At 38.0% G+C, this 24,152-nt stretch overlaps 2 protein-coding genes across 4 annotated transcripts; one reads left to right on the top strand and one right to left on the bottom strand.

The window, feature by feature from the left end:
- Window positions 1-716: 716 nt before the first annotated feature.
- On the top strand, window positions 717-7,444 carry LOC116255669 (uncharacterized). The gene is made up of 6 exons (XM_031631567.2): window positions 717-891; window positions 3,146-3,316; window positions 4,644-4,696; window positions 4,967-5,131; window positions 6,790-6,897; window positions 7,001-7,444. Exons 2-6 carry the CDS (start codon window positions 3,151-3,153, stop codon window positions 7,127-7,129), a joined length of 621 nt encoding a protein of 206 aa, XP_031487427.1. The 5' UTR covers window positions 717-891; window positions 3,146-3,150; the 3' UTR covers window positions 7,130-7,444.
- A 2,043-nt stretch (window positions 7,445-9,487) lies between these two features.
- On the bottom strand, window positions 9,488-20,659 carry LOC116256165 (probable inactive ATP-dependent zinc metalloprotease FTSHI 2, chloroplastic). 3 transcript variants are annotated; one of them, XR_004173070.2, is made up of 14 exons: window positions 19,138-20,659; window positions 17,833-18,005; window positions 17,263-17,364; window positions 16,997-17,161; window positions 15,789-15,929; window positions 15,368-15,526; window positions 14,703-14,788; window positions 14,534-14,612; window positions 14,180-14,302; window positions 14,034-14,090; window positions 11,082-11,295; window positions 10,829-10,879; window positions 10,665-10,742; window positions 9,488-9,954 (listed from the first exon to the last, which is right to left on the bottom strand). XR_004173070.2 is itself a non-coding variant. In XM_031632420.2 (12 exons), the coding sequence occupies exons 1-11, from the start codon at window positions 20,465-20,467 to the stop codon at window positions 11,092-11,094; spliced, it is 2,619 nt and encodes an 872-aa protein (XP_031488280.1). In that variant the 5' UTR covers window positions 20,468-20,659; the 3' UTR covers window positions 9,488-9,954; window positions 11,082-11,091. The 3 variants fall into 3 exon arrangements, 1 of the variants encoding a protein (XP_031488280.1); XR_004173069.2 differs by lacking the exon at window positions 10,829-10,879; XM_031632420.2 differs by lacking the exons at window positions 10,665-10,742; window positions 10,829-10,879.
- Between the last annotated feature and the right edge of the window lie 3,493 nt (window positions 20,660-24,152).

Below are 24,152 nucleotides of genomic sequence, written 5' to 3'. Positions count from 1 at the left end.
TCCGCTAATTTCTTTTTCTGATTTCACTCCTTTTACAACAAATAGTTTTATAAAAACCAATTTCTTTTTATGTTGATTTTATAAAAATCAATTCCTTTTAATTACTTTTTTAAAACTTACTTTATTTATTTGGGTGACACGCTCAAAACCTGGTTTTTGTGAATATGAATAACTTGATTATGGTTTCCTATGTGAACATCATTAAATTCACCATATGAAGAACACCAGCTTCTTTAATCAAATTATATGAACAAATAATGACCAACATTAGCTTAGCCATACGAAGAGCATCACCATCATTTGTTAAGTATAGAGATTAAACATTTATTGCATGATAAGTTGCTGGACTGATATCGTTTTCCCATTTGTTGTCATGAGATATACGCTATAACATTACTATAATAACCATGTTTGTTTTGATGTATGATTAATCCATAGAAACCTTAACAATAATTCTTAAAATATTTGTGTTGAGCAGGAGGATTATTGATCGAATCAAAGTTTTTAAAATTTTAACATATCATTTCTTTAAATTTTTATATAAAACAAATATTTAAAATTTTTTAGTAAAACCAAAGCCATGCAAATCAAATACACGATTGAAATGTCACATCAAAAAGCATAAAAACTAACATTCAAAACAAATCGAACTTTTATAATATTCGTAGGGCCCGCTGACGACCCGGGAATTCGCTGTAGAAGGTGAACTTTGCCTTTCGTGTTTTAAAAATTAGTCCCGGGCCGTCAAAAGGCAGAAGAAAAATCCCGCGACGAAGGGGCGAAAATTTTGGCCGTCGAAGCATTCATCGTAGACGCATTCCGCCGCATCCTCCTCGCAGGCCACTGTCGCTCGCAGCACAGCCGCAGCCTCGCGTTCCTCTATCTCACAAGGTAGGCATCGCTCTCACTCTATCTCTGTGTCTCTCACTTCCTTTGGCCACGACGCCCGACGAGCTAACCTCCGCCGTGCATCCCGCGTGGTCGGGGTCCGTCTCCGTCTTGCTCAGTCGTCGGAGAGCAAGTCTGGTTCGGCGACGGGGCCGGAGGCTATCGTTGCCTTGTGCGAAGATTGATCATTCGTGGAGAATTGAAGCTTTCCCGTGGTGTATAAGGTGGGGATATATTGATTCGAACCGTGGGAGTTGCAAAATCTCAATGATTTTATGAAGTGTGGGATCTTATCGACTCGATGCCGTGGGACTGTTTGGGGGTTGTAGGATTTTATGGACTGTCAATGCACTGTTAGTACCGTATTCCAGTTTTTGGATTAAAGTGTTTGGATTTTATGCTCTTCTGAGCTTATTTGTTTCATTTAGAGTTGTCAAAGGAATGTTTGCATGGACAGGTGTAATTATCAGCGTTGGTAACTTATTTAGACCAGTGCTTGCCTAGTACACAGAGGGAAAAGTGGCAATTTTGGCTTTTTAAACAGTATATTGTTCTTCTAAAAGCTCTAATAGCAGTACGCAGTTCTCTTTTAAGCTATGAGTAATGATTGATCATCAAACTGCTCGAGGAGTTCGAACAGTTGCCGGGTGGAAATGTAATGTTAAGTAGATTTTCCATTTCTTCTTTGTTTTGTTTCATGATTTCATCATGTTGCTGTTGCTAATACTGAGGGATGAGATTATCCTGACGTAAGTTTTTTATTCGTGAACGTTTTTCCTCCTTCATCAAACAATTGTCAGGTTTCCAAGAATTATGTTTCCCTGCCATCAAACATAGGTTAGAAAAAGAGGGCTGACATTCTTTTCTGTTCCATTATTTTCCCAGGGAATTATTCCTGGATAAAAGCTCTTGAATTTTTCTTTTTACGTGGCCATCAGAGAGGCGATTGATAGTGCAGTGCAGGGTGGGATATAACGGTGAAGAAATTCATGGTTGACCACGTAACTAATTTTGAACTCGGCTGTTATTTTGATCCGCATGAGGTGTCTTCCTTTTTTATTAGTGTCACACATTATTTGACCATTAAATTAATGTCTCTAGACAATACAATGTTCGAATTCTTTCGTGACTGATATAAAAAATCCCTTCCTATTTTGCTAATATTTGTAGCCTAATTTCAAGAATTACCTAAGCAAAATAAAGTTTTTGGTGCTACCGTGACTAAAACAGAAGATAGGAATGATAATATAGTGGTAGCCTAATCTCAAGAACTGCACCAGTGAAAAATGGGAAAGGATCAGTTTGTAACCATAATAAAGTTCATGAGCACAGGCCAAAACTTTTTTAACACTTTAATAGCCTAATTTTAAAAATTATCCTCATGCAAAATCAAGAAAATTGTTTACATAAGGAAGACCTTGTGGAAAACCAATAAATTATAATACTTTTATTAGTGTCAAATGTCATCGTTAACCATCATCTGCGTGTCTGTGCTCGGTTATGTGTGTGTGTGTGTGTGTGTGAGAGAGAGAGAGAGAGAGAGAGAGAAGAGAGGGGGAAATTTAATGGAAGGGGCTTTGGGGTAACGTACTCCATTTCGTTTTACTGATCCCTCCCCTACGGTTAGCTCCCTTTCTCCGTCGCCACTCTGCTTGCATAGCTCTCTCCAACAACCAGCAACCTCCCCTCCGTTGAGCTCCTCTCTATGGCCTATGCACAGGTCGTCTCCATGTGAGAGGTGATCTTCCATCCCGTGGGCTCCCTTTTTTTCCTTTTTCCCCTTGTGCTGTGCACTCTCCGGCATATTTATTAACTTTTTCAATTTTTACTCTTTCATATTTCCTGTTTATGTCCACAAGTTTGTTACCTCTTTTTCAACTTTTTCTCAACTGTGCTGTGCTTGTGTATATGTGTTTTCTGTTTTCAGCACAATGTTTTCTGCTCACATCTAGATTATCTTATGGGCCTGTTTGTACAGTTATAACACTGTTGTATATGTTGATTGCTTACGTTTGCTGTTTATAATATCACATACTTACTGCTACCTTGATAGAATGATTAAAATCATGATAGAAAATAGAACAGCTCTTTGTCTTGTTAGTTGATAATTATGTTGTTTGCAAACAGTTATATTACATAGTCTTCAAGAGAAGAAATACAGTTGGTGAATCATGGTGATGATTCCAAGCAAGAGAAAGAGGTTAGACGTGTCAGGGTATAAATCTCTGGAAATGATCTAGTTCTTTCTGGGTTTTAGGAGCCATGGATTACGATTTCCATAAGAATGGACCTCCATATGATGCCTATAGAGCTACTGCTACTGGCGGCTATGCTGCCCAGTCTTTCTATCCACGAATTGGTCAGCATAACGATCCGTTGATTGGCCGGGCACCTCCCACTCCCATTCCTGCTCCTTCGACAACCCCATGTGAGTCCTCTTTTGTTTCTTGATGTTGGCTTTTTGGTGTTATTGTGTTAGATTTGAAAATGCAAGTTGGTATTCTTCCCTTGTGTTGTTTCTTGCGCGGTTGCTAAGGATTCGTGAGTACATATATTGACTTGTTGGTCTTGGAAGGAAAACATCCAAAGGAATTGGGCTGTGGTGCATTTGGTGTCTTTTTCCTTTTCCTGTTGAATGACTTGGTCTTGTTGTAGTCTATGTAAATTTCTTCTTGTGTGTGGCTGATGTCTTCATATTTTTTAGGAAACTTGAGCTTATTGCTGTCTGATTTTAATTCTATAACAGTGTCAAGAAAATGCGTTGATTTGAGGAGAATTTGTTAATTATTGTTAATTTCATGAAAAACTAATGTTGTCACAATTCAGTGTTTTGGCTTCAAGGTTTTTATCATGCAAGTCATCCTAAGACAACATGCATGTCTGGCGACTGAGGAATGAATAATTAGAGTAGTTTTATAGTGCAACATAGCATGGGAAACTTTTCATTTGTTTTTACTGTTTGTTTGTCATCTTCTTGTTTTGTTTTCTGTGTTTTATTTTGTCACGATGACTATACAAACTAGATACCTTCTCTTATTCTTTGACCACCTATGATACGTTTGTCATCATTTTTGCCCTTTTCATGTTTTCCCTTGTGGTATGATGCTTGTCTAATGTCTACCTTCTCTTATTTTTTACCATCTATCGTATATTTGATCTTTTCTTTTTCCTTTGCAAGTGTTCTTGTTGCTGTATGTTGCTTGCATTAAGCTAGGAACACATTCTATTTAAATCTTCGGTTATGTAATTCAACTCACCTATACTGAGAAACTTTATTCAATGTTAGGCGTTTTTCAGCTTTTTCTTAAAAAAATAAAATTAGGTACATGCTAAATGTTTTATAAATTTTTTATAGCATGTTAAAAGGATTTTTTTTTTTTTTTTTGGTGGAAACGTAACTCTTCCTGTGAAACTCATATTTGAAATGTAACACTGAAGAGCTCTGAACATTTAAAACCATATATCTAGTATATATAATCTAGGTTGCTTTTCATCGTTACTAGACAAGATTTTATATCCTTGAAATAGACGGACGTTTAAAACTTCCTTACGCAACTAATTTTGTAGGAACTTTCATGGTTATGTTTAAGGCTGTTGGTAAGCAAGTGCATTGAACTGAATAACATTATAGATGTTTTTTCTTTAAGTGAGGTTTGGCACTGATTGTCCTTAGGCATTCAAAGATGACCGTTCAGATGGTGATCATAATTGTGGATTGCTACGGTACCAATTGTTTTTATCCCTCCCTTTTTCAGCAGGATTGGGCATCAGGGTTGCAATAAAGCCAGAATATCGAATAGCACCACCTGTAAGGTTTTAATTTTTACCTGATCTTCATCTTTTCTAAATGAATTATGCAGCATTTTGCACCCAAGTTCAGCATTGTTGATCATATATTATCTTATTTGGCTAGTTTCATTCCTTATGCTCCGTGGCATAAGTAAAAGCAATGCTTTCCTTTGGCTTGATGAAACACAAATGGCTATATGAAGGATGTTCTAGCTGGAGTTACTTTTGTTAGAAATCTTTTTGGTCCATGTCTTTTTTCATGTTACAATGAATTTTTCCTGATTGGCAGCCAGCATTGTCACCACAAATGGCTCAAATCCCAAGGAGCAAGTTTCAGTTTGATTTTGACTTCGAGAGAAAAATATTAGCAGAGGCAGAGAAAGATAGCCAGAACTGGAGCAGCATCATCCTGGAGAACGGACCACCATCCAGGACTACAGAGACTAGTTCTCTGGTAGCATTTCTTTCCCTAGTATTCATCTATACCTTGTATTCTGACTGAAGAGGAGGGAGAGTAAAAGTGATGCTTGATGATGTCTTATTGGTTAAAAGTGAGATTCATACGCATACTTCATCAGAATAACAAAATGTACTCATGGAACATGTCTTAGTACCTGATTAATCTTGTTTGAATGCATTACTTTTTGCATGTTTATCATGTGTATCTTGTGAAATATACTTCTTTCGTTCTTTGCAATGTCCTCAACTCCTTTAATTATCTCATTTTATCATGCAAGTCATCTTAATGCCGGATTAATCCTCTTTAGATACCTTTTTTTTTGCATATTTTTCTAAACACTTGGTGATTCTGCTTTGTCACGTGTATGATGTATCTAACAAAACATACTAATGTGATGCCCTTGTCTTGGCTGTTAGACCACCATGTACACTGCTCAACTAATCAACCAGTAGGCCTAGTCAGTGACCTTGGCCTGAAGTTTGGTAGGGTCTAGTTGCATGACTTGTCCACCAACTAGGTCAACTAAATTTCTGGCAGACTAGTTCAGTGGTTTCGGTCCGTACAATTTACATTTGGTCAGTTTTATTTTCTTACCTTTTCTTAACTTGGACAACTTTTAGGAAGTTAGAAAAACTGTTATAAAAGTCACTTGTATCATATGTTTCCTTTTTCACCTTTTTTTCTCGGATTTGAATTCTCTCACCCAATTTCTCTTGGCCAAGGTCTCTGGATATATATATATATATATGAAAGCCGATACTTAAATTCAGCTTACCATCGTGCAATGTTACACGAGGTGAACTATGTAGCTTACTCAACTAATAATATGGTTTGTCTATTATAGTTACTTTTATTATTTTGAGTGTCCATTTTAGACCTCCTCATTGACTTTGTTTTAGCCAGCCAACGTGGATGGGCTAGTCTCAACTGGTCTTTTTAGGCCTTGAATTGTCTGTGTCCGATTTCTAATTTTGACAACTTAGGTCCTTGGCTTTTCTCGCATCTGGTTTTATAGGTTAATATAGTTTATTTGATACATTTTCTCCTTGCGCATATAATTTCAGTTTATTTTGAACACTTTCAATGGTTTTACTTTCTAGAGAAGTCCCTCAAGTCTTTTGAGGCTTATGCTTGATTTGTCCACTAGTGGAGCCAGAAATTGTGGCTGGTGGGGCCACTAGTTCAATAACCTTAATGTTTTAAGGGGCACTTATATATATAAAAAACCAAATATATGAAATTATTAACATAAAATAAGTAAAGTTTGTGAGACTGGTCTGGGCAACTGCCCACACTAGCCACCATGGGGCTCCGCCACTGGATTTGCCTCATGTCACTTCGTACACCGATATTGCCGGTGTTTTGGAGATCTTCTAGGGCACTGTAGCTGCACAGTTGGCACTGTCATGCTTACTGCTAAAGGAGTGGTATTAAGCAACTCTTACTATTAATCAGTTCTTCAGTGTTTTTGCAGGGCACCTCCTCTTTTTTCTTTGGAGAGCAAGTTGTACGCTGCTCGTTAATTTGTGGATTTGAACACCCATTTGATCTTGAATGCACTTTTGAGCAGTTTGATGAATTCTATGAATGGTAGTGGCTGAAATAAGTTCTTTATTCCTAAAAAGAGTTCTAAATCGTGTCCTCGGTTGCAGGATTCCTCCATTCCCCAGGATCCATTGGCAAGCAAATTTGTGGCTTTAGGACTGAGTCCGGAAGCTGTTACCTTGGCTGTGAAAACTTATGGCGACAATCCAACCAAGGTAAGTGTCCTTCACTGTCTTCTCCCATCTGCAATGGTAAATCACAATTGAGGGGGGAAATTTTGAAAAAGAAAAAAGAAAGCTGAACCTTATTCTTCTGCAGGTTCGTGAATTTGTTTTGTCATATAATCGTCTGCGGGAAATGGGGTTTGCTGCGAATACTGTTGCTGAAGTTCTCGCAAAATATGATAATGATATGGAGAAAGCGGTAGCACATTTCCTCAACATTTGACATGATTTCGACATGAGAGTTGAGACTCGTTTTCAGTGATTGAACCATTCGTTCGAGTTTTTGTACAAAAATTTGAGTGCGGTCCTACTCAAGAATTACTGTTCTATGTTTTGAACGTTTGGCAGGACGCATTAACCTCTTCCTGACGCATCCATGCATGGTTCGGTCCTCGTCAAAGCCATCTGAAATATAATGCCAGAGGTTATTTCACAGTTAATTAGCTGGGAGCCTGCTTACGTTTACTGAAATTGGTTTCCTAGCTTCCATTACTTATCACTTCATGACTGTTATAGTTTATTATTATTATTTTTTAAAGCATTCGTTTTCTCGCTTTTGGTTCATACCCGTTGCTTTTGTCATTTTCATGTCCATGGAAAAATATCCCAAATACCGTACCTAAAATCGGTATATGATTTTGTTGCCGACTCCAAAATAATGACCAACAGTTTCACCATCCTCAAAGGAGAGACCCATCAGAGCGGTTATGTCTCGTGACATAACAGCTAAGGTGGAATCCGCCCACCTTAGGTGTGTCTTCACTCTTAAAGAGGTTGGTTGCTTGATCTTTGTTTTACAGGACAAGACAGACAATGTCTTATTCTCCACACCATTGTTCTATCTCAATGGACAGACCTGTTCTTTGTCCATTGTACGTCTTATTCTCCACAGTTCTGTCTTAATGGACAGACCTGTTTTTTCTTCCATTGTTTGATGAAATTTAAAACATAATGTCTGTTCTGTCCGATGTTGGATTCACACATAACATGTTTGTTCTATGATTCCATCTATTCCGTTCGACGTTTGTCACTTTGATTCACACAAAACATGAGTAAAGTAAAATACTCATGTGAGCTGCCATGGTATCTTCATGGAATTGTTTGATCGTACACTGCCATGGTAAAGTAAAATACTCATGTGAGCTGCTCCATCCGGCAATTGTTTCCCAGGCGCTTGTTATACAGGTATATCAATCTGTCTCTGTCTCTCTCTCTCTCTGTGTGGGCGTTCTCAACAGTGGCTTTGCATCAGCCATGGCCGACACAGCTCTCGTTCTTTTTAGTCTTTCTCTCTCTGTTATCCGCAACCCTAACCTGCGGTCCCAGACATTTGACCGATGCCTTGGACAGATACCTTTCACGACTTCACCGTTTCTAGCTATGCTCTCGTTTCCCCCTACTACCAGGATCGTATCTCCCTCTTGTCTAGCTGGAAACATCTATCGATCCTTGGCTAACAGTCAAGTATGGAATGTGACCTGGCCTTCAAGATATTTGACGAAATGTCTATGTGAGACACAGTAAAAACATGAGAAAACAATCACATTCAATAGCACTTTGTTCGTTTTGTAACGGTAAGATTTTTCATTGCAATGTAGAATCACGTGGTTCTTTCTTAATTAGTCATACCTGATGAATTATACTGCAAAACCATCATTGATTTGTATTTTCCAATCCTAATTGTTCAAAGGATCCGTTGTTTAGACGTTGTGACTTGTGAGTGATTGACTTTTTCAATTTATTTTCCCTATCTTAAGGGCTGTCTGTTAGCCGTTGAGATCATATCAAAGAGAGTAAGAACTACATTGTGGAAGACCCTACGTGACTGCTTGGTGTTAGAAACAGCATGTGGGTGCTCTTACAAGGCAGATTCATGGAACATCCATATTTCACTAATATAGGACAGATTCATGAAATTTACACACGTTGTTCCTAATATCAAATGGCCCATACGATGAAAGTTGCCTTAATTTTAATAAAAAAGATGACATTAGTTTTGGATCCAGGACACCAAACGCTAGTGATATTTGAATAGAGACCAAACGCTATTTGAATAGAATACTCCCCGGATATCTTGGCCAGTAATATAAAAATGAATATTTTATTTTTTAACATATTTTTTCATAATTAAAAAAGGTATTCTTTTAAGGTTATAATTTTCATGAAAAACTGTCAAGCAAGGGCTTGGAGTGACAATAATTTAACCCGAAAAAGCGAGAAATATCAGCTGATAATAATGTGATCCAGCTATAGGACGTAATGTTGAAAATAAATTGCAGACACTGTCGTTTTATTTTTTCAAATTAACAAGTCAACCGTAGGTTTTGTGAAAGGTGATTTCTTCTTTGAAATTATATACAAATGTTAGCTTGAAGATGAAAATTTGTCTAATAAAATACAGGTGTTTTCTTTCAGTGAAGAATTGAAGACCAATCTTAATTGCTGTGGGCAGCATAAAACCTGCCATGCTTCTGTAAAACTTCATAATGCGAATTGCGAAAGTAGCTGATCATTTTGCAAGTTTTTTCTTTTCAAGTCCCTTAACGCTGAGGCAAATGGCTGTGCTGATTAAAGGAATAACTTCACACGAGTTTCAAAACATTAATTCTCTGCAAAAAAATGTGGACTGAGATCATGGACCCTGCAGCAGTCAACATAGTTTTTGCCAAACGAAACCATTTCCAAGCAAAACATTTTCAACAACTCTCTCTATCTCTGTCCGTTATTTGACAATGCATTTCTCTCTCTATCTCCCTCAGCTTCGATCGCGCAAAGGAAGGAAAATGTTCTACACCTATCAAATTACTGAGGGCCTTTCTCTTCCAAAAACATTCCCACTGTCATAAAAATATGAGATGGATTGGACACAAGAAAACTTGCAAAACAACTCCCATGTGTGCTGTTGTATTTTTTTATCAAGCCTTAGCCGAGCCTATGCCCCTCACACCAAAGCCACGTTGCCGTTGAACCAGAGATCGAGTGCCATGTATATTTCCGAGCAACTTCACCATCCTTGAGAACACGTTTCAACAGGCAAGCGTTGTCATCCTGCATGCATAAGGGAAAACCAGCAATCATGTCAGACTGAAAGTGTTACAATTAACAAATCTCAATATCCAGGAAACGAAATTAGACAACAAAACAAGCAAAATCTTCATTAAAGTTCAACTTCTCCATTTTTCCCACAAAAAAAGGGGCCACTTCATGGACCATGACAGACTGCAATAAATTGCCCACACGGTATTTAACCTGGTTGGATGAATGGGATGAGATCGGTGCGTGTAATCTTCTGAAGTGAAGGAGGTTTATAATTCTATACTTACAATGTCTTAACTTTTGTCGCAAGGCCAAGTCAAATAAGGAGACTTTCCTGGTAGGCAAAGCAAAGGTGCACTTCCTAATACATGCCGACACGTTCAAAAAATGCAGCAATTTCTTCCCATCATCCAAGAAAAAAAGCAAGTTCACAGTACAACTGCTGATACGAAAACTGAATCAGGTAGAGACAGTGGATGGCCAATGATAACTGACTCGGATTGTGAACTTGCAATGAAGCATGGGACACCTATCAATCTTTTCAGATTTTGTGAAAAATAGCTATATCACGTATGACACGTTTCAACAAGTCACATTCCTCATGAGTTTAAGCTTACCTATAAAAACTTTCCTCTGGTTTCATTGACAATGAGAAAATTTGTCCATTATAAAAGCCGGATAAATGAACCAATTATCAGAGAGCAAATGATATCAACACTTACTCAGTTGATATACAAATATATTCCTCTCAGTGGCTAATCTGCACCATAATATCTGCGGTTGGTGTTGAAAAATGTAACCTATGATTCATGGAATCATCAAATAATTAGATTCTACAAACTAAGCACCTATAAAATGACAAAGCACACAAAAGCTTAAAAACCACCTATTATTATTTATATAGACCATCATTTCATGGAAGAATTTGAGGCTTTCTCTGAAAATGAGAGCACCGACATAGTTAAATTGAGCAATTTGCAATTTTAGAAAGAAAAAATTCATTAAGAGTTTCAAAACTTTTGATGTACCATTCGCTACAAAGCTTCAAGAAAAAAACAGAAAAGAGATGTACAGTAGCTATAAAATTTGGCCACATTTAAGCAGAACAGAAGCTCATTCTGAAAGCAACGGATTCTTACCAATGTCCTGCTATCTGCTATCTCCCACTTTGGACATCATCATTTCTTGGAACTGTGAGCGCTTACTGTTTCGAATTTCAATGATGCTAGGCTTTGAGTCTTCAAGGCAACCTTTTTCTTCAACTAGAGAAAAGAACTCTTTCTTGCTCAGACTTTTTTTTGCAATGAGTTCGTCAACTACAGCATCCGTGAGGGCTCTATTTCTTTGCAGGATCTAGAACAACACAAGACATGCTTAGTGTTGCCACTTAAAATAAAACAGCAGTAGAAGCTACAACAGGAGATAAATACGCAACAGCAATCCAAGGGTGCATACCCAGATGGAAGCTGGGAATGTTTAGGAAAACATACACAAATCTACAGGTAGCCACATATAAGCAAGTTGGTGACAGAATTGGAACAATAAAAATCCATCCGATCATCACCCAGTCCTTTTAAGTTTTAACTAAAAACTAATAAACAATTGAAATGATATTGATGCAGCATTCAACATGAAGCAGCATAAAAGCATCAAAAGAAACAGCACGCATAGAGTAAGGACATATATACAAGCCTTTTTGAGGTCAAATTTAGATGAAACACAAAAAGTTTTGGGCACTAACGCAGGCACATCCCCAATGGCTCATGCAACAAGAGTTAGGAGCTGATAAATTTTTGTTAACTGATAAAATGAACTAACAAACTTGCAAAAATGTAGATAGTCTAGAACAGATATTCACACGGGCAGAAAAAAACACCCAGGCACTATATTACAAATTTATGCTCATAGCAGTCAGAATCACCATTTTAGCAGCTTTTTCGACACTTTTGGCCCTGATTATATGCTTCAATTCCACATAAAGTGGTGGACCACACATTTCATTTTCAAGGAGCTTTCTATGCAACTTTAAAAGAAAACAGAAACCTTCACTAAGAAAAATGCACATCCAAATAAGTTACAGAAATCATCAATATAACTGACAACTTATTTCATGATGGACATATGTTAATAAGATTGTTAATGGCAACTTTTTGAAAATCACATGAAATCTTTACTAAACCTTAGGCACACCTAGCTGGTCAGACGAGCCTAGAGCTGGTGTGACTACGCAGGACTATGTGCATTATGCAGTCCATCCCCAAAAAAGGAAACCAACAAAATGCAACACTAATCATTAAAATTGACAATGTAGCTGAAGAGTTTCTCAATAAAAAAAACCTATCGTTACCAACTTATAACAAGAAAAGCAAATCGATGCATGATAATACAAGCACACTAAACATTTTATAACATCATAATAAAACATAATTAAAAGTTTGGAAGATCAAATCGAATGAAGTTGTGAACAATTCAAATTTACCAGTTATATGGCACAAAACAAACAAGTAAAAGATCAATGCTTTTCAATGTTTTAGAACATGCAGAATTTTACCATTTCCTAGAGCATGCTAAGTGTCAAGTCTCTAATTCAAACTTCCAAACTAAAAAACTAAAATTAAAATCAATTAATCTCATTAAAAAAGGAGAGGGAACACGAATCCTTTGTAATCACTTTTTATTTTAGCATTGTTGCCATAAAAACTGCCTTATATTATAAGTCTAATAAACAAGAAAAAGTACTAAAAAATAACACATATATAACTAAAGTAGAATATAAACCTAAAATAACATGCAAATTTTCAAAGTACAATAACATATGAACTTTAGCTGCAACAAATCTACCTGAACATGCACACACATACTTAATCACATGAAAATTGAAACAACAAAGTGAAAAAAATTTGCCCCAACATAGAAGAAAAAAGAGTCTTAAAAAAAGAAAAAAAAAGGAAAGAAAAATGGATTGAGGAACTTAGGTTATCAAAGATAAAAAAGCATTGGCTATTTCAGGTGTCATAGGTAATTTTCTAAGCATTTTCAAGTGGCGCCTGCCCAGCAACACCTAGCCTAGGCGACGAACTAACTCTGAAGACCTAAGCGAGCATTTGACAACATATTGCACATGTCATCTAGAAGAAATTTTCCTAAACACATATAAGATTCACTTACAAAAAAACTAAGCAATTACTATAAAAAGTTTAATTTGTTCCTATCACTCTCATTATCCTAATAAATCCTGCAATTTGATCTCTCTCTCTCTCTCTCTCTCTCCCTCCCCCCTCTCTCAGTCATCATTCATTTCCTATTCTATTATTTCATGTGTGTGTATACACACATATACAACTGCATGCATCATGGAAAAAAAATTATTGCATATTCAAGTAAAACAAGTTTGGATAAAGCTAACACAAACATTATTGATCTTCTCATATTTAATTATATCTGTTGAGAATGTAACATGATAAAATTTCTAAACTTAAATTTAAAGCATATATATATATATATATAAATTAGATATAACAAAGTATGCTCTATACATATTTGTTAGTGTAAAAAGTGTGTGATAAATAGGCCGTGGTTACATGATTGAGTATATGGCAACGAAGGCCACATTTGGAAAATGTGTCTCATTTTTACATGAAGAACTACCTCACATGTCAAAGCAAAACATAGCAACTGAACTTGTAATTTACTTTCTCATGCATGTTCGCTATTATCATAAGAGTCAATGTGAACTTATCCCTTCTACAATGAGAAGTACAAAAAATAAATGAGCTAACCAGAATCGTTAGATGAAATGGTAATTGATTTTGTATGATCTCAAAAGAAAATGGGTAAGCTGGGATTCTTAATCCTAATATTTTGGCTCTGTTTATCATGTGCTTGCTAATTCACTTGGGATAATAGTTACTATGGGGGTTGACTTTAATATGTTAAAAACGTGAATGGTTCCAAATATAACCTAAAGGAATTCACACTAACCACAAAGTAACAAGGCCGTGCAGTGAAATAAATGATGATTTCAGCTTATGTAAACCAAAACACATGAATGAAAAAAGTGGAACTGGAAATGGGTGTACTAGCTAGATTACCTCTTTTGCACGGTTATAACACATGTTGAGAATCCTTGAGGCTTCATTGTCAATATCCTGATGACAAAAGAAATAAATATTGATCAACGTTCTGAAGGGAATAATGATGCTATTGAAGGAAAGACAACAGAAAGGATGACCCATACACTAAGTCTATCAGAGACATAAAAATTGCTCAACCCATAATATTTTTCAGAAAGACCACCAAGAACGAAGCTTCTTGCTGCTGATCTAGCGTTATCTGCCGTTTCTGCCCAAATTGTGCTTAACTGCATCATAGACTCCAACATGTAAGGAGCATTTAACAATCATAACCTATCAATTTCAACATAGCAGAATAAAACACCATGTCAAAACTATCCCCGCAGTTCTTCATCATTCATTATTGATAAGCAGAACAGGCCTCTACTCTCTTTATCAAGCTCTGAATAAAAGAAGTCTCATACTACTACGAAACAGGCAGTGAAAGGAAGGAACAAGATGAGGAGAGATAGTTTCACCTTATCTTCACCATACCATAACTCATCTGCTGCACGAGGTGCAATTTGAACCGTGATATGATCCAAAAGAGATTGCCGACTTCACAAGTAAAAATAACACAGACAAAGAATTAAAAAAGAAATTATCTTCATCACACCTGAATTACCAATGTAGTGAATTACAAAGTACCTCATCATCCTTTGTTCAAATTTCATGTTGTCCATCTTAACACGGACATATCCCAACTCTCTGCCAGCCCTTGGTGCAATAGTAACCTAGGCCATCAAACATCTGTCATTATAGGGGATAGAGAGAAGAAATACAAGCCAACAACAGTGCCTTCAGATGAACAAACATAAGCATATTGGTCATGCTATCCAAGAAACAGATTTCACTTTATAGAGAAGCATATAAATGCATATTAGGTTTTTAGGCATATGATCATATGATAGTCAGCAGTGATACATATATGCTCCAAGTCCATGACTGATTCAGCATGATAGACACAGAGAGAGAGACAGTAGCTCATTGATTGATTTGCATGACAAATAATATTGCCTCAAACAGATCATGGTTTCGCAAGAGAAATCACATTCATTGGACGAAGCCTTAAGTTTTGTTATTTTTTTTCTCTTACCATTTGCATATCCCATGTCCTAACAAAGGGGAGGGAGGGAGGGAAAACCACTTTTCTTCTTTTTCTGTTTCCTTCCCATAACCCAAAAACCAAGAGACAGGCATTCGGCATGTACAAACACACCAGAACATAAGTGCACAGGCCACGGGGGAACAGAGGAGAATGAGATCAGAAGCTCAATAATGAAAATGGTAAAAGAAAGAGATTAAGGCCTTACAAATTCAATGTTTTTCATATCAGGAAAATTAGCAGCTACTACAGCCATTGCTGCTTCATTAAGTGCCAACAGCCTCCACATTTCAGGTGTCCTCTCCTTTTTATCAAGCAACCCTCTTTCTTCTATTTGGGCAGCTTGCAATAAGTCATCAGTAGTTATCTGCAGGGGAATAAATAGAAAAGGTTAACAACAGGCACAGTGTTTGTTTTATGAAACCTCCCTGTGACAAAAACTAAAAACTAGCAAGCAACACCACATGGATAAAAGTAAAACTGCTATCTGGAAGCTGACAACCTGGTAAGCATCTACCTTGCACACAGAGAAGTACAAAACCATTATAAATGACAAACAAATGAAGTCCTACAATTTCAAGCTATATCGGTCAAGTGATGTATACAGGAACTAGTAAAAAATTACGTACCTCACTTCTCCCATCACGCAGCATATTAAGAGCAGCAATTTCCACTATGTTGGCCAGCTCGGCACCCACCATTCCATCAGTTATACTGGCAACAGCCAAATAGTCTACATCATCAGCCATGGGCTTCTTTCGTGCATGGACCTGTCACCATGCCATAAAATATATCAGGAAGGATCTAACACAACCATGAAGTAACAGAAAAATGAAAAAGTGGTCTGAAGCACAATACAAGGTGAAAGTTGCCAAACAAAATTATGAATGGTGAAATTGCCTTATGAAAAACATGTTCTACATTTAGAGTTGGAAGAAAGGTTACTGAAGCAACTGACCATGGTTGTCAAAAGTGACCAGCAATAGAGGCCTTAGCCACACACCAGGCTATAGAGTATTAGATGCTGGCTGATAACATTTTAACAGATTTAGGACACACAAACACCAAGAAATGCCAATATGCTCCAGTGAACTGGTACATGCATATGTGTGTAATAGTCACCACTCACCAAGTACTTAATAGGTAACTTGCTCAGAGTTTACAACTTTACATATATTCAGTTCTGTAATTTTACATTTCTCATAACTTGAAGAAGGTGATATTAAAAAAAGATGAAAAACAAAAAAACAACCCTCCACACAAACAGATTTTGAAAAAGCACAGTTGAAAATAGTGACAAGATTCTACTATCATTTTTAAATTTCTTGGGACCCATACATTTCCAGTAAAATTGATTGATGTCAGAAATGCTGGATGACTGAAAACTAGTCCTGTCTACCAGCTCGTGAAACAAGTAGCAAGAAGGTGAGGTTGAAAAATGCTGAGATGTTAACTGTCAGCACTGCTTTCTCCACCTATGCTACCTTTTTGCAGGCAGTTTTTGATTATTTTCGAATCCTAGCTTGTACCATAGAATTTTATTTCCTATTCAACCTCCATGTTGACACATGGGCCTTGAAAGAGGGGCAAGAGCATTTTCCTTACCCTTGTACAACAAAAAGAGCCTTTCAAGGAGAGCAATCTGACAAAACCAATAAACACCAAGCTTTATGTGTGCAAGCTCGGATATATTCATAATTCTACATATACATTTAATGATTAAACAATGAAATTCAGATTGTTCAAATATGAACAAAGGATACTGAAACTACAGAAATAGGGTCGTGGTGTACATAGTGCATAATAAAATACATTTCTGTTGGACAAAGACTGTTACCTTTAAAATCTCCACTCGACCAATGAGACCAGGCTTGGGAATAAAAATCTTTCTATCAAACCGTCCTGGTCTTACAAGAGCTTCATCCAAAATATCCGGTCTATTTGTAGCAGCAATTGTTATCACCTCTCCTCGTCCTTCAAATCCATCCAAGCAAACAAGGAGCTACAAAAACCACAACAACTTGAGATTAAGAAATTTCACACTGGATAAACTGAAGAGTCAAAATATCAATGTCCTGCCAGTGAACCTATGTTCCTTTCAACCTGATTAAGAGTTGCATCACGTTCTTGTCCACCGGAACCCTTTATAAGACCACGTTTTCTTCCAACTGCATCCAATTCATCAATGAAGACAACAGAAGGTGCCTATTCAACATGGCAATAATGTTAACAAAAGAGTATATGTATGGCTATGGCCAATCAAATAGGGATGCATCACGTAATAACTATCTGAGAACACTTTACACCAACTGACAAATAATGGACAGAAAATAAGTATTTTGTTATCACCAGTACCAGCCAATCCATCTTACGACCCCCAATGCTGAGCAATCAATTCCGCCATTACAGAAAATTGGATTAGATAATACGATGTTAGAAACCAATCCACTACAATTAGTTATCCAGCTCTAAGAACATGAAAATAAATATGAATCTGCAATTAAAATCTAAGGCACATCCTGTGCTGCCAAACACACCATGCAAAGTCCTATTAATATAACGTTGCAATGAAAAAATTGAAGAAGATAAGCTTTGGCACACAAACCAAAAGAGAAAAAGGATAATTCACATACTGAATTCCAATGCTACCAAACAAAGATATCACTAACTCACATTTTCTTTTGCTTCTTGGTAGAGTGCTCGCACACGTGAAGCACCAACTCCCACATAAATCTCGACAAATTGAGAAGCAGAAATCGAGAAAAAGTTCACACCAGCCTCACCAGCTACTGCTTTTGCTAACAGTGTCTTACCCACTCCAGGTGGTCCACAAAGAAGTATGCCGCCTACAAGAAAAGAATGAAAAGGAAAAGGAGTGAGGAGGAGAGGCAGGGAGGGAAGGCGAGAGAGAGAGAGAGAGACTTAGTGATGGTATAAGTACGATACGATACTTATCAGTAGATCTGAACAAAGCAAAATAATACAGTTAAAATAAGATAAGTATGTTCCATGAGGTGATCAAGCGCCCTATCACACTTCTCTATGACAAATCCAAACAGAAGTACAAACGACACTAAGAATAATAGCACAAGAGTTAACTGTTAAAAGTTGAAGCCTGAAGGCTTATCAAGAGGTAATTTATTGCATCCCGAGTGCACCAGGCATCAAGCAACACGTGGAGATACTACTAGCCAATCCCCCAGGTTGTCATACAACTTCCTAAGATATTGTCCCCAAAAGAATGAGTGCATTAGCATATTTCTTGTCACTGTCTCTGCTGCCATCCAAAACCCAAGGCCAAGGGTGGCCGTAAGCAGCATGAGTACTGCTGGACAACAACAAACCTGATAGTAGTCCAGCTCTGGGTTCTATCTTCAGCTTTTGATGGTCATGGTCCACGAAAGATGATTTATGGCCGCCTTATGGGACATGAAAATTGGAAATCATTGCCCATATGCTTATAAATTGTATTGTTACTTGATCCCAGTGAAATAGTTAATATTTAAAGCAAAGATTACATTCAGAAGATCGTCCAAAACTATGTTCAGAAACGGAAAAAGACCGTTGTTGGAATGCATGCATGTATATGGATATCCAAATAAAATATTAAAATAAATGAATGTAGAAATGAAGAAATATGTCCGACTATTTTACTTTGGACTTTAAAAAGAGGGAAAAAAGAAGACACATAAAGAGAGCATCAAAAAGCAAGAAAATATGAGTTGTTGGATATAAGCGGCAGAACAAAACTGGAAGTTATGGTCGTATAGAGTTGCAAAAACGCAAGGCGAACAAATTGCAAAGTACGCGCAGATCCCAAAAAAAAAAACTAAATAACTTGAGATAATATGAACTGAAACTGATATAACGCCGAACACATACAGATACTGGAAGGAAGAAAAGAACACTTGTTTAAGCATTCATTATGTGACGCTGATGAGGATAAGACAACCAATTTCCATTTCCTTACGGCAGTACCTGGTATTTTCACACCCCGTCTGCGATACACCTCCCCATGAGTGAAAAACTTGACAACCTCCTCAAGCTCGAGACGGATCTTCCCTAGCCCGGCGACATCTGAAAACTTCACGTCCACACCACGGTCCATGTATTGCGGCACCTTACTACTCCGAGCACGCCTCACCTTCGCACCGGATCTCATGAACTGCATTGCCATCTTAAGATAAGGATTCTGCTCGCCACCTGCCTTTCCGTCGTCGTCATCAGCCTCGGCCTCGATGCCTTCCATTTCTCTCTCCAAGGCTCTCATCTTCTTCCTCTCCTCCGCTTCTGCCTGTTCGATCTTCAACCTGTCTTCGTAATCCTTCTTCTGCTTGCGGTAGCTGAATACCACTGTTCTGTAGAATATTGCGAAGAAAAGAAGGCCTAGAATTGTCGAAACTCTTTTATCCGTTGCCATATTTGTCCAAAATTCAGCCATATAGTTGTAGTTTGCTCGCGCTCGCTCAAGCGAGCGCTCGTACTCGATCTTCCTCCGCTCTTTCTTCCTCTTCCTTTCCTCCATCTTCTTCTGCATCCGACTAGCCTTCTCCATCATCTCCCGCTGCTCCCTCAATTTCGCTAATGCCTCCATCTTCCGCTCCTTCAGCGCCTTCCTTGCCATCTGTAGCTCAATAACGCGTTTCGACTGGGGCTTCGAAGGGAAGAGAGAGACAAGAAACGCTGGGATAATTCGCAGAAAACCCAGGAACGGCTCAGGAGGCGGTTTCACCTGCACCTGCGGGGTATACGCGTTCACGCAGAGGGACCCGATTCCCATCTGATCCCACGATTCCCAGAACCTAAGATCACGCTCTTCCGACGGAAGAACCGTCCTCAAAACCCTAGAATCGTCAAGAACAACAAAAACAGTCTCCGACCGGCGCCGCGGAGTGAAGGAAGGAAGTTTCACAATGTGCTTGATCTTCCCCTGGGACTTCAGGTCCAGAATTTCCGTATAAGTAATCCGGTCGACGACGGCAGGGAGGTTCCGAGCCCACGACTTCATCTCCTCCGGCGACATCAACTGCGTCTCCGGCTTCCTCGCCCGCCTCTTCTCAGAAACCTTCGCCATTGCATCTCCCGCGGCCAACGGGAAAGAAACGATCGTCAGTGTCGTCGACAATTGCGACAGTCGAATCCATTTTCGCCGATCACCCTCGTCCGGTTCTGCCAAGCAGCAAGTGAACCCAGGCTTCCTGGAAGCAGTGCAGAAATAAGAATGCGGTCGGCGTAGATTGACAATCTCGATGTTGGGATTTCCGACTAGGGTTCCCGAAAACGAAGAACTGAGAACGCCGGCATCCATGGAAATCGCATTAAAATCTCGAGAAGTTAGAGGAAATTCACCGACTCCAGGGAAATTTCATAGTGTAACTGTCAATGGTTCAGAGCTGTGGAAACCAAGAGTTCGGAAGGAGGAGGAAGGGATAGGAGAGACAGACAGGAGGAGAGGAAGCAGAAGTTCTTCGGCTTCCCAGCTGAAGGTTTGGTCGCTTCAAGGGAGGGAAAGGGATAACGGTGGCGCCAATCGGCCGAAACGGGTCGGGTTCCTGTTGGGGTCATGGAATACCCTAAAATCTTATCCGGAACCAACCTTTTTTCTTCGTAATGTAAATCGGGTGGACAATTGGTTCCTCAACACTATCGACTTGGGCTTGAGTTCACTTAGCTCGAAGTGGCTCAACTAATGAAACTTCGAGTCTTCGAGTTTGAGTTCGAGAATAGCTCAACCAACTAAAGTAGTTCGAGTTCTACTCGGTAGTTATGTGTTGAACTCGAGTTTGATTCGATTAAGGCTCGACAAACTTATTTGAATAGAATTGATATTCATCGTTACATGTTAAATTCAAGTTCGACTCCGATTAAACCTCGGCAAACGCTTTTGAATAGAATAGATATTCATCGTTACGTGTTGAGCTCGAACTCAACTCAACTCAATTAAAGCTCGACAAACTCGTAAACTCGTTTGAATATATTGACTTCATTAAGGTTGGACAAACTCAGCCAAGGTGATCTTAAGTTCAACTACTTTGTCCTTTAAGTACGTTTTTATAAATAAGCATTTGAATTTTTTTTTTCCAGGTTAAAGTAAAATCCACCTTGACTTGACTTGGTCTTCGACTCTCAATTCAACCACAATTGGGTTGGCAGTTGGTTTGCATGGATACCATTTGTAGTGCTGCTTTAATGAGAGTTGAAGCTCAAACATCATGTTTCTTTGGTTTTAATCTTGAAAAGAAGAGTCTTTGATCGAGTGACAGTAGAAGGCTATACCCGTTTCTCCAATGTCCTTCGATACAAGGCTGCCAAGCTATGTCACGGGGTGCGGGTGCCGGGCGCAGTATATCTCAAAAAATTTAAGTGCGGCGGTGTCGTGAGAGTATTTTATTATTATTATTAATTTATTATTATTATTATTATTATTATTATTATTATTATTATTATTATTATCTTCTTTTATGGTTTTACCTTAAAAGTTCAAAATAAAAATTTCAAACACTTTTAGTTATAAATGAACAAATGCATATGCACTTGAATAACACAATTAAAAGCAGTTAAAAATTTAGTAACAGGACATCGACAAAATTTTCTAGCATCTATTGCAAAGCACATCTAGGAGGGGCGAAGAAGACGTGGGCGAGAGACAAGATGAGAGGTCGAAGTGGGTGGTTGACTTTGTTAAAAATTAAAAAACCCTAAAAATTGGATGAAAATAGACCAACTCGCATTTGACTGCACCTGACTCCGGTCAAACACAAGTTGGGTGGGAGTCGGAAAAGGACAATTTTAGTCGGGTGTGGTCATCCGCACCCAACTCTTGTTTGACCGCTTTGGGTGTGCACCGGAGGCGCACCCGCACCGTGTCGACGCGGGTGAAGGCCAAACAGCATGCACCCTGGTGACTTAGTAGCTGCCAAGGCTGCTTTCAGGGCCTCGAAGTAATGCCATTACTATGCTTCAAACACCACAATGGTTATACTTCTCATGCTAGCTAGTTTCTAAAGAGTAATATTTCACATGCTAGTTTCTACAGAGCAAAGTAGTGATTTTCAGTAACCGTATAAAAATGTTTGTTTCTCTCTTATTTAGATGTCCTTTATCACGAGAGAAATGAAACATAGAATGATAATGTAGATAGAAACAATACCACAATAGAAAAAAAAAAACACTATGTCAAATACCCCTTACGTCGATAATGGGTATGAGCTAGTTACTTGCTTATGGCTACTTCAAAAGGATAGGGGAGAAGGAAGGTTCACCTTCTATAACCTTGCTCTTGCTCATGATAGAAAAAGTAAGAAATGTAACTTGAGAGGAATGGATTAGACAGTATGAAAGGTCTCTAATAATAATTAAAGTGTTGTGCAAAATGACTAGATTAAGATCGAGGGTTAAGGAATGGAATCATAGACTTGATGGCCTTAGCATAGATGGTCGAGCATGCATGCATGTAAAGGCACATTGCCTGTTTGATTTTTGGTGGGTGATACTCTTTTGAACCATAAAAGATGGAATCATGACATTTAAGTTGAAGAGTGTACTGAACGTCACCAAGGTAAGTTAGAAATTAACTGATGTGATGGTAGATGTTATGAAGAGCAAACCAAAGGTTGAATGGCTAAGAGAGGCGACCAAGAATAACAATCATTTTCTAGCTATGAAAAACAATGAGAAAGAAAGGGATAAAATGTTGATGGAGGACGAGAACATGGAAAATTAACAAAACATAAATGCTAATTGCGAATCAATTGGAATCGAAAGAAGCGTCTAAGACAAATTCATCAAACTATTTGTTCTTCCCCTTTGATGAGATCTCTCCAGTGTCATGATTTGAAATACTTATAGAGGTTGTTTGACAGAAGGAACACTATGTGAGTGTGCCTGCTTCAGACAAGTATAGAGGTTGTTTGATAGAAAGAACACAATGTTAGTGATCTTATTAATCTTTCCCGAAGATTAAGACAAATTTATTGAACACTAAAGCTAATATGTCTATGAATCTGACATAATATTTAGAACAAATTCATGAGATACTCACAAAATGTTTTTGCTACCAAGCCAGTATAAATTTTTATGAGTACTTTAAATGTTGATGACCTCCATCACTTAAGTAAACGACACCACTACCGGTTCAAACTCAGGCTTCTTGACTCCAATCTGTTTAGCTTAAGATCAGACTTTTATTTTTTGAACTCTGATTCAATGTCCAACACAAAATTGTATACCGAACCGGATTCAATTACTAATTGGATCTTATTTTTCTTAAGACCCATTTAAATGCACTACTAATAAGGGATCAGGTATCGAGTGAACCTAACATATTGACAAACTAACATCCCTTAGTCGAAAAAATAATTAAGTAAACCAGTCAAACTACCAATTAACTCAGTGATTCAGCATCTAAAATATGAATCTTTAAACTATTATTGTAAGGATTTTATGAAAAGAATACGTGTACATATATAAATTAACTTAAGAAGTAAGAAAAAACATTCAGAATATTTAAAATCATAAACCACGTAGAACCACCTGCGCATGGTTATGGGCAACAACTAAGGACGTACTGTCAGTTATTACTGCAACAGACGTGGCTTATAATGGCGGTAGCAGCCTGGCCGGTGGCCAAAATAAATTAGTCAGCCAATTTAGTTGACGAAGCATTGGAACTCTCACCGGAAAATGGTGACTGCTGGCGCTTTAATGTGTTTAATTACCACTGCCAGAACGAGAATTTTGGTGCTTCAGTAATGCATGCGCTCCCTGTGTCCTGTGGTAACATTTACTGCACCGGCGAAAGTAGTGACTTCCCATTTCCCAATTCCCATCTTTGGCGGAAAACATTTGTCTATGAGAAATTGGATTCCGCTGTTTGGCATGCCTACCTAGGAAACTAATTGTTTGTGTTTTTATTTGGTGACAAATAACCAAATTTAAATGAAAGTTGAGTTTATGAATCCAATAGATTTGCCAGAAATAATCTAGCGTGTTAT

The sequence above is a fragment of the Nymphaea colorata genome, chromosome 6, assembly GCF_008831285.2.
Source record: "Nymphaea colorata isolate Beijing-Zhang1983 chromosome 6, ASM883128v2, whole genome shotgun sequence".
In the NCBI taxonomy this organism is placed as follows: Eukaryota; Viridiplantae; Streptophyta; class Magnoliopsida; order Nymphaeales; family Nymphaeaceae; genus Nymphaea; species Nymphaea colorata.
Note: the sequence above shows the minus strand (reverse complement) of the source record. Positions and strands in the feature narration are given on the sequence as shown.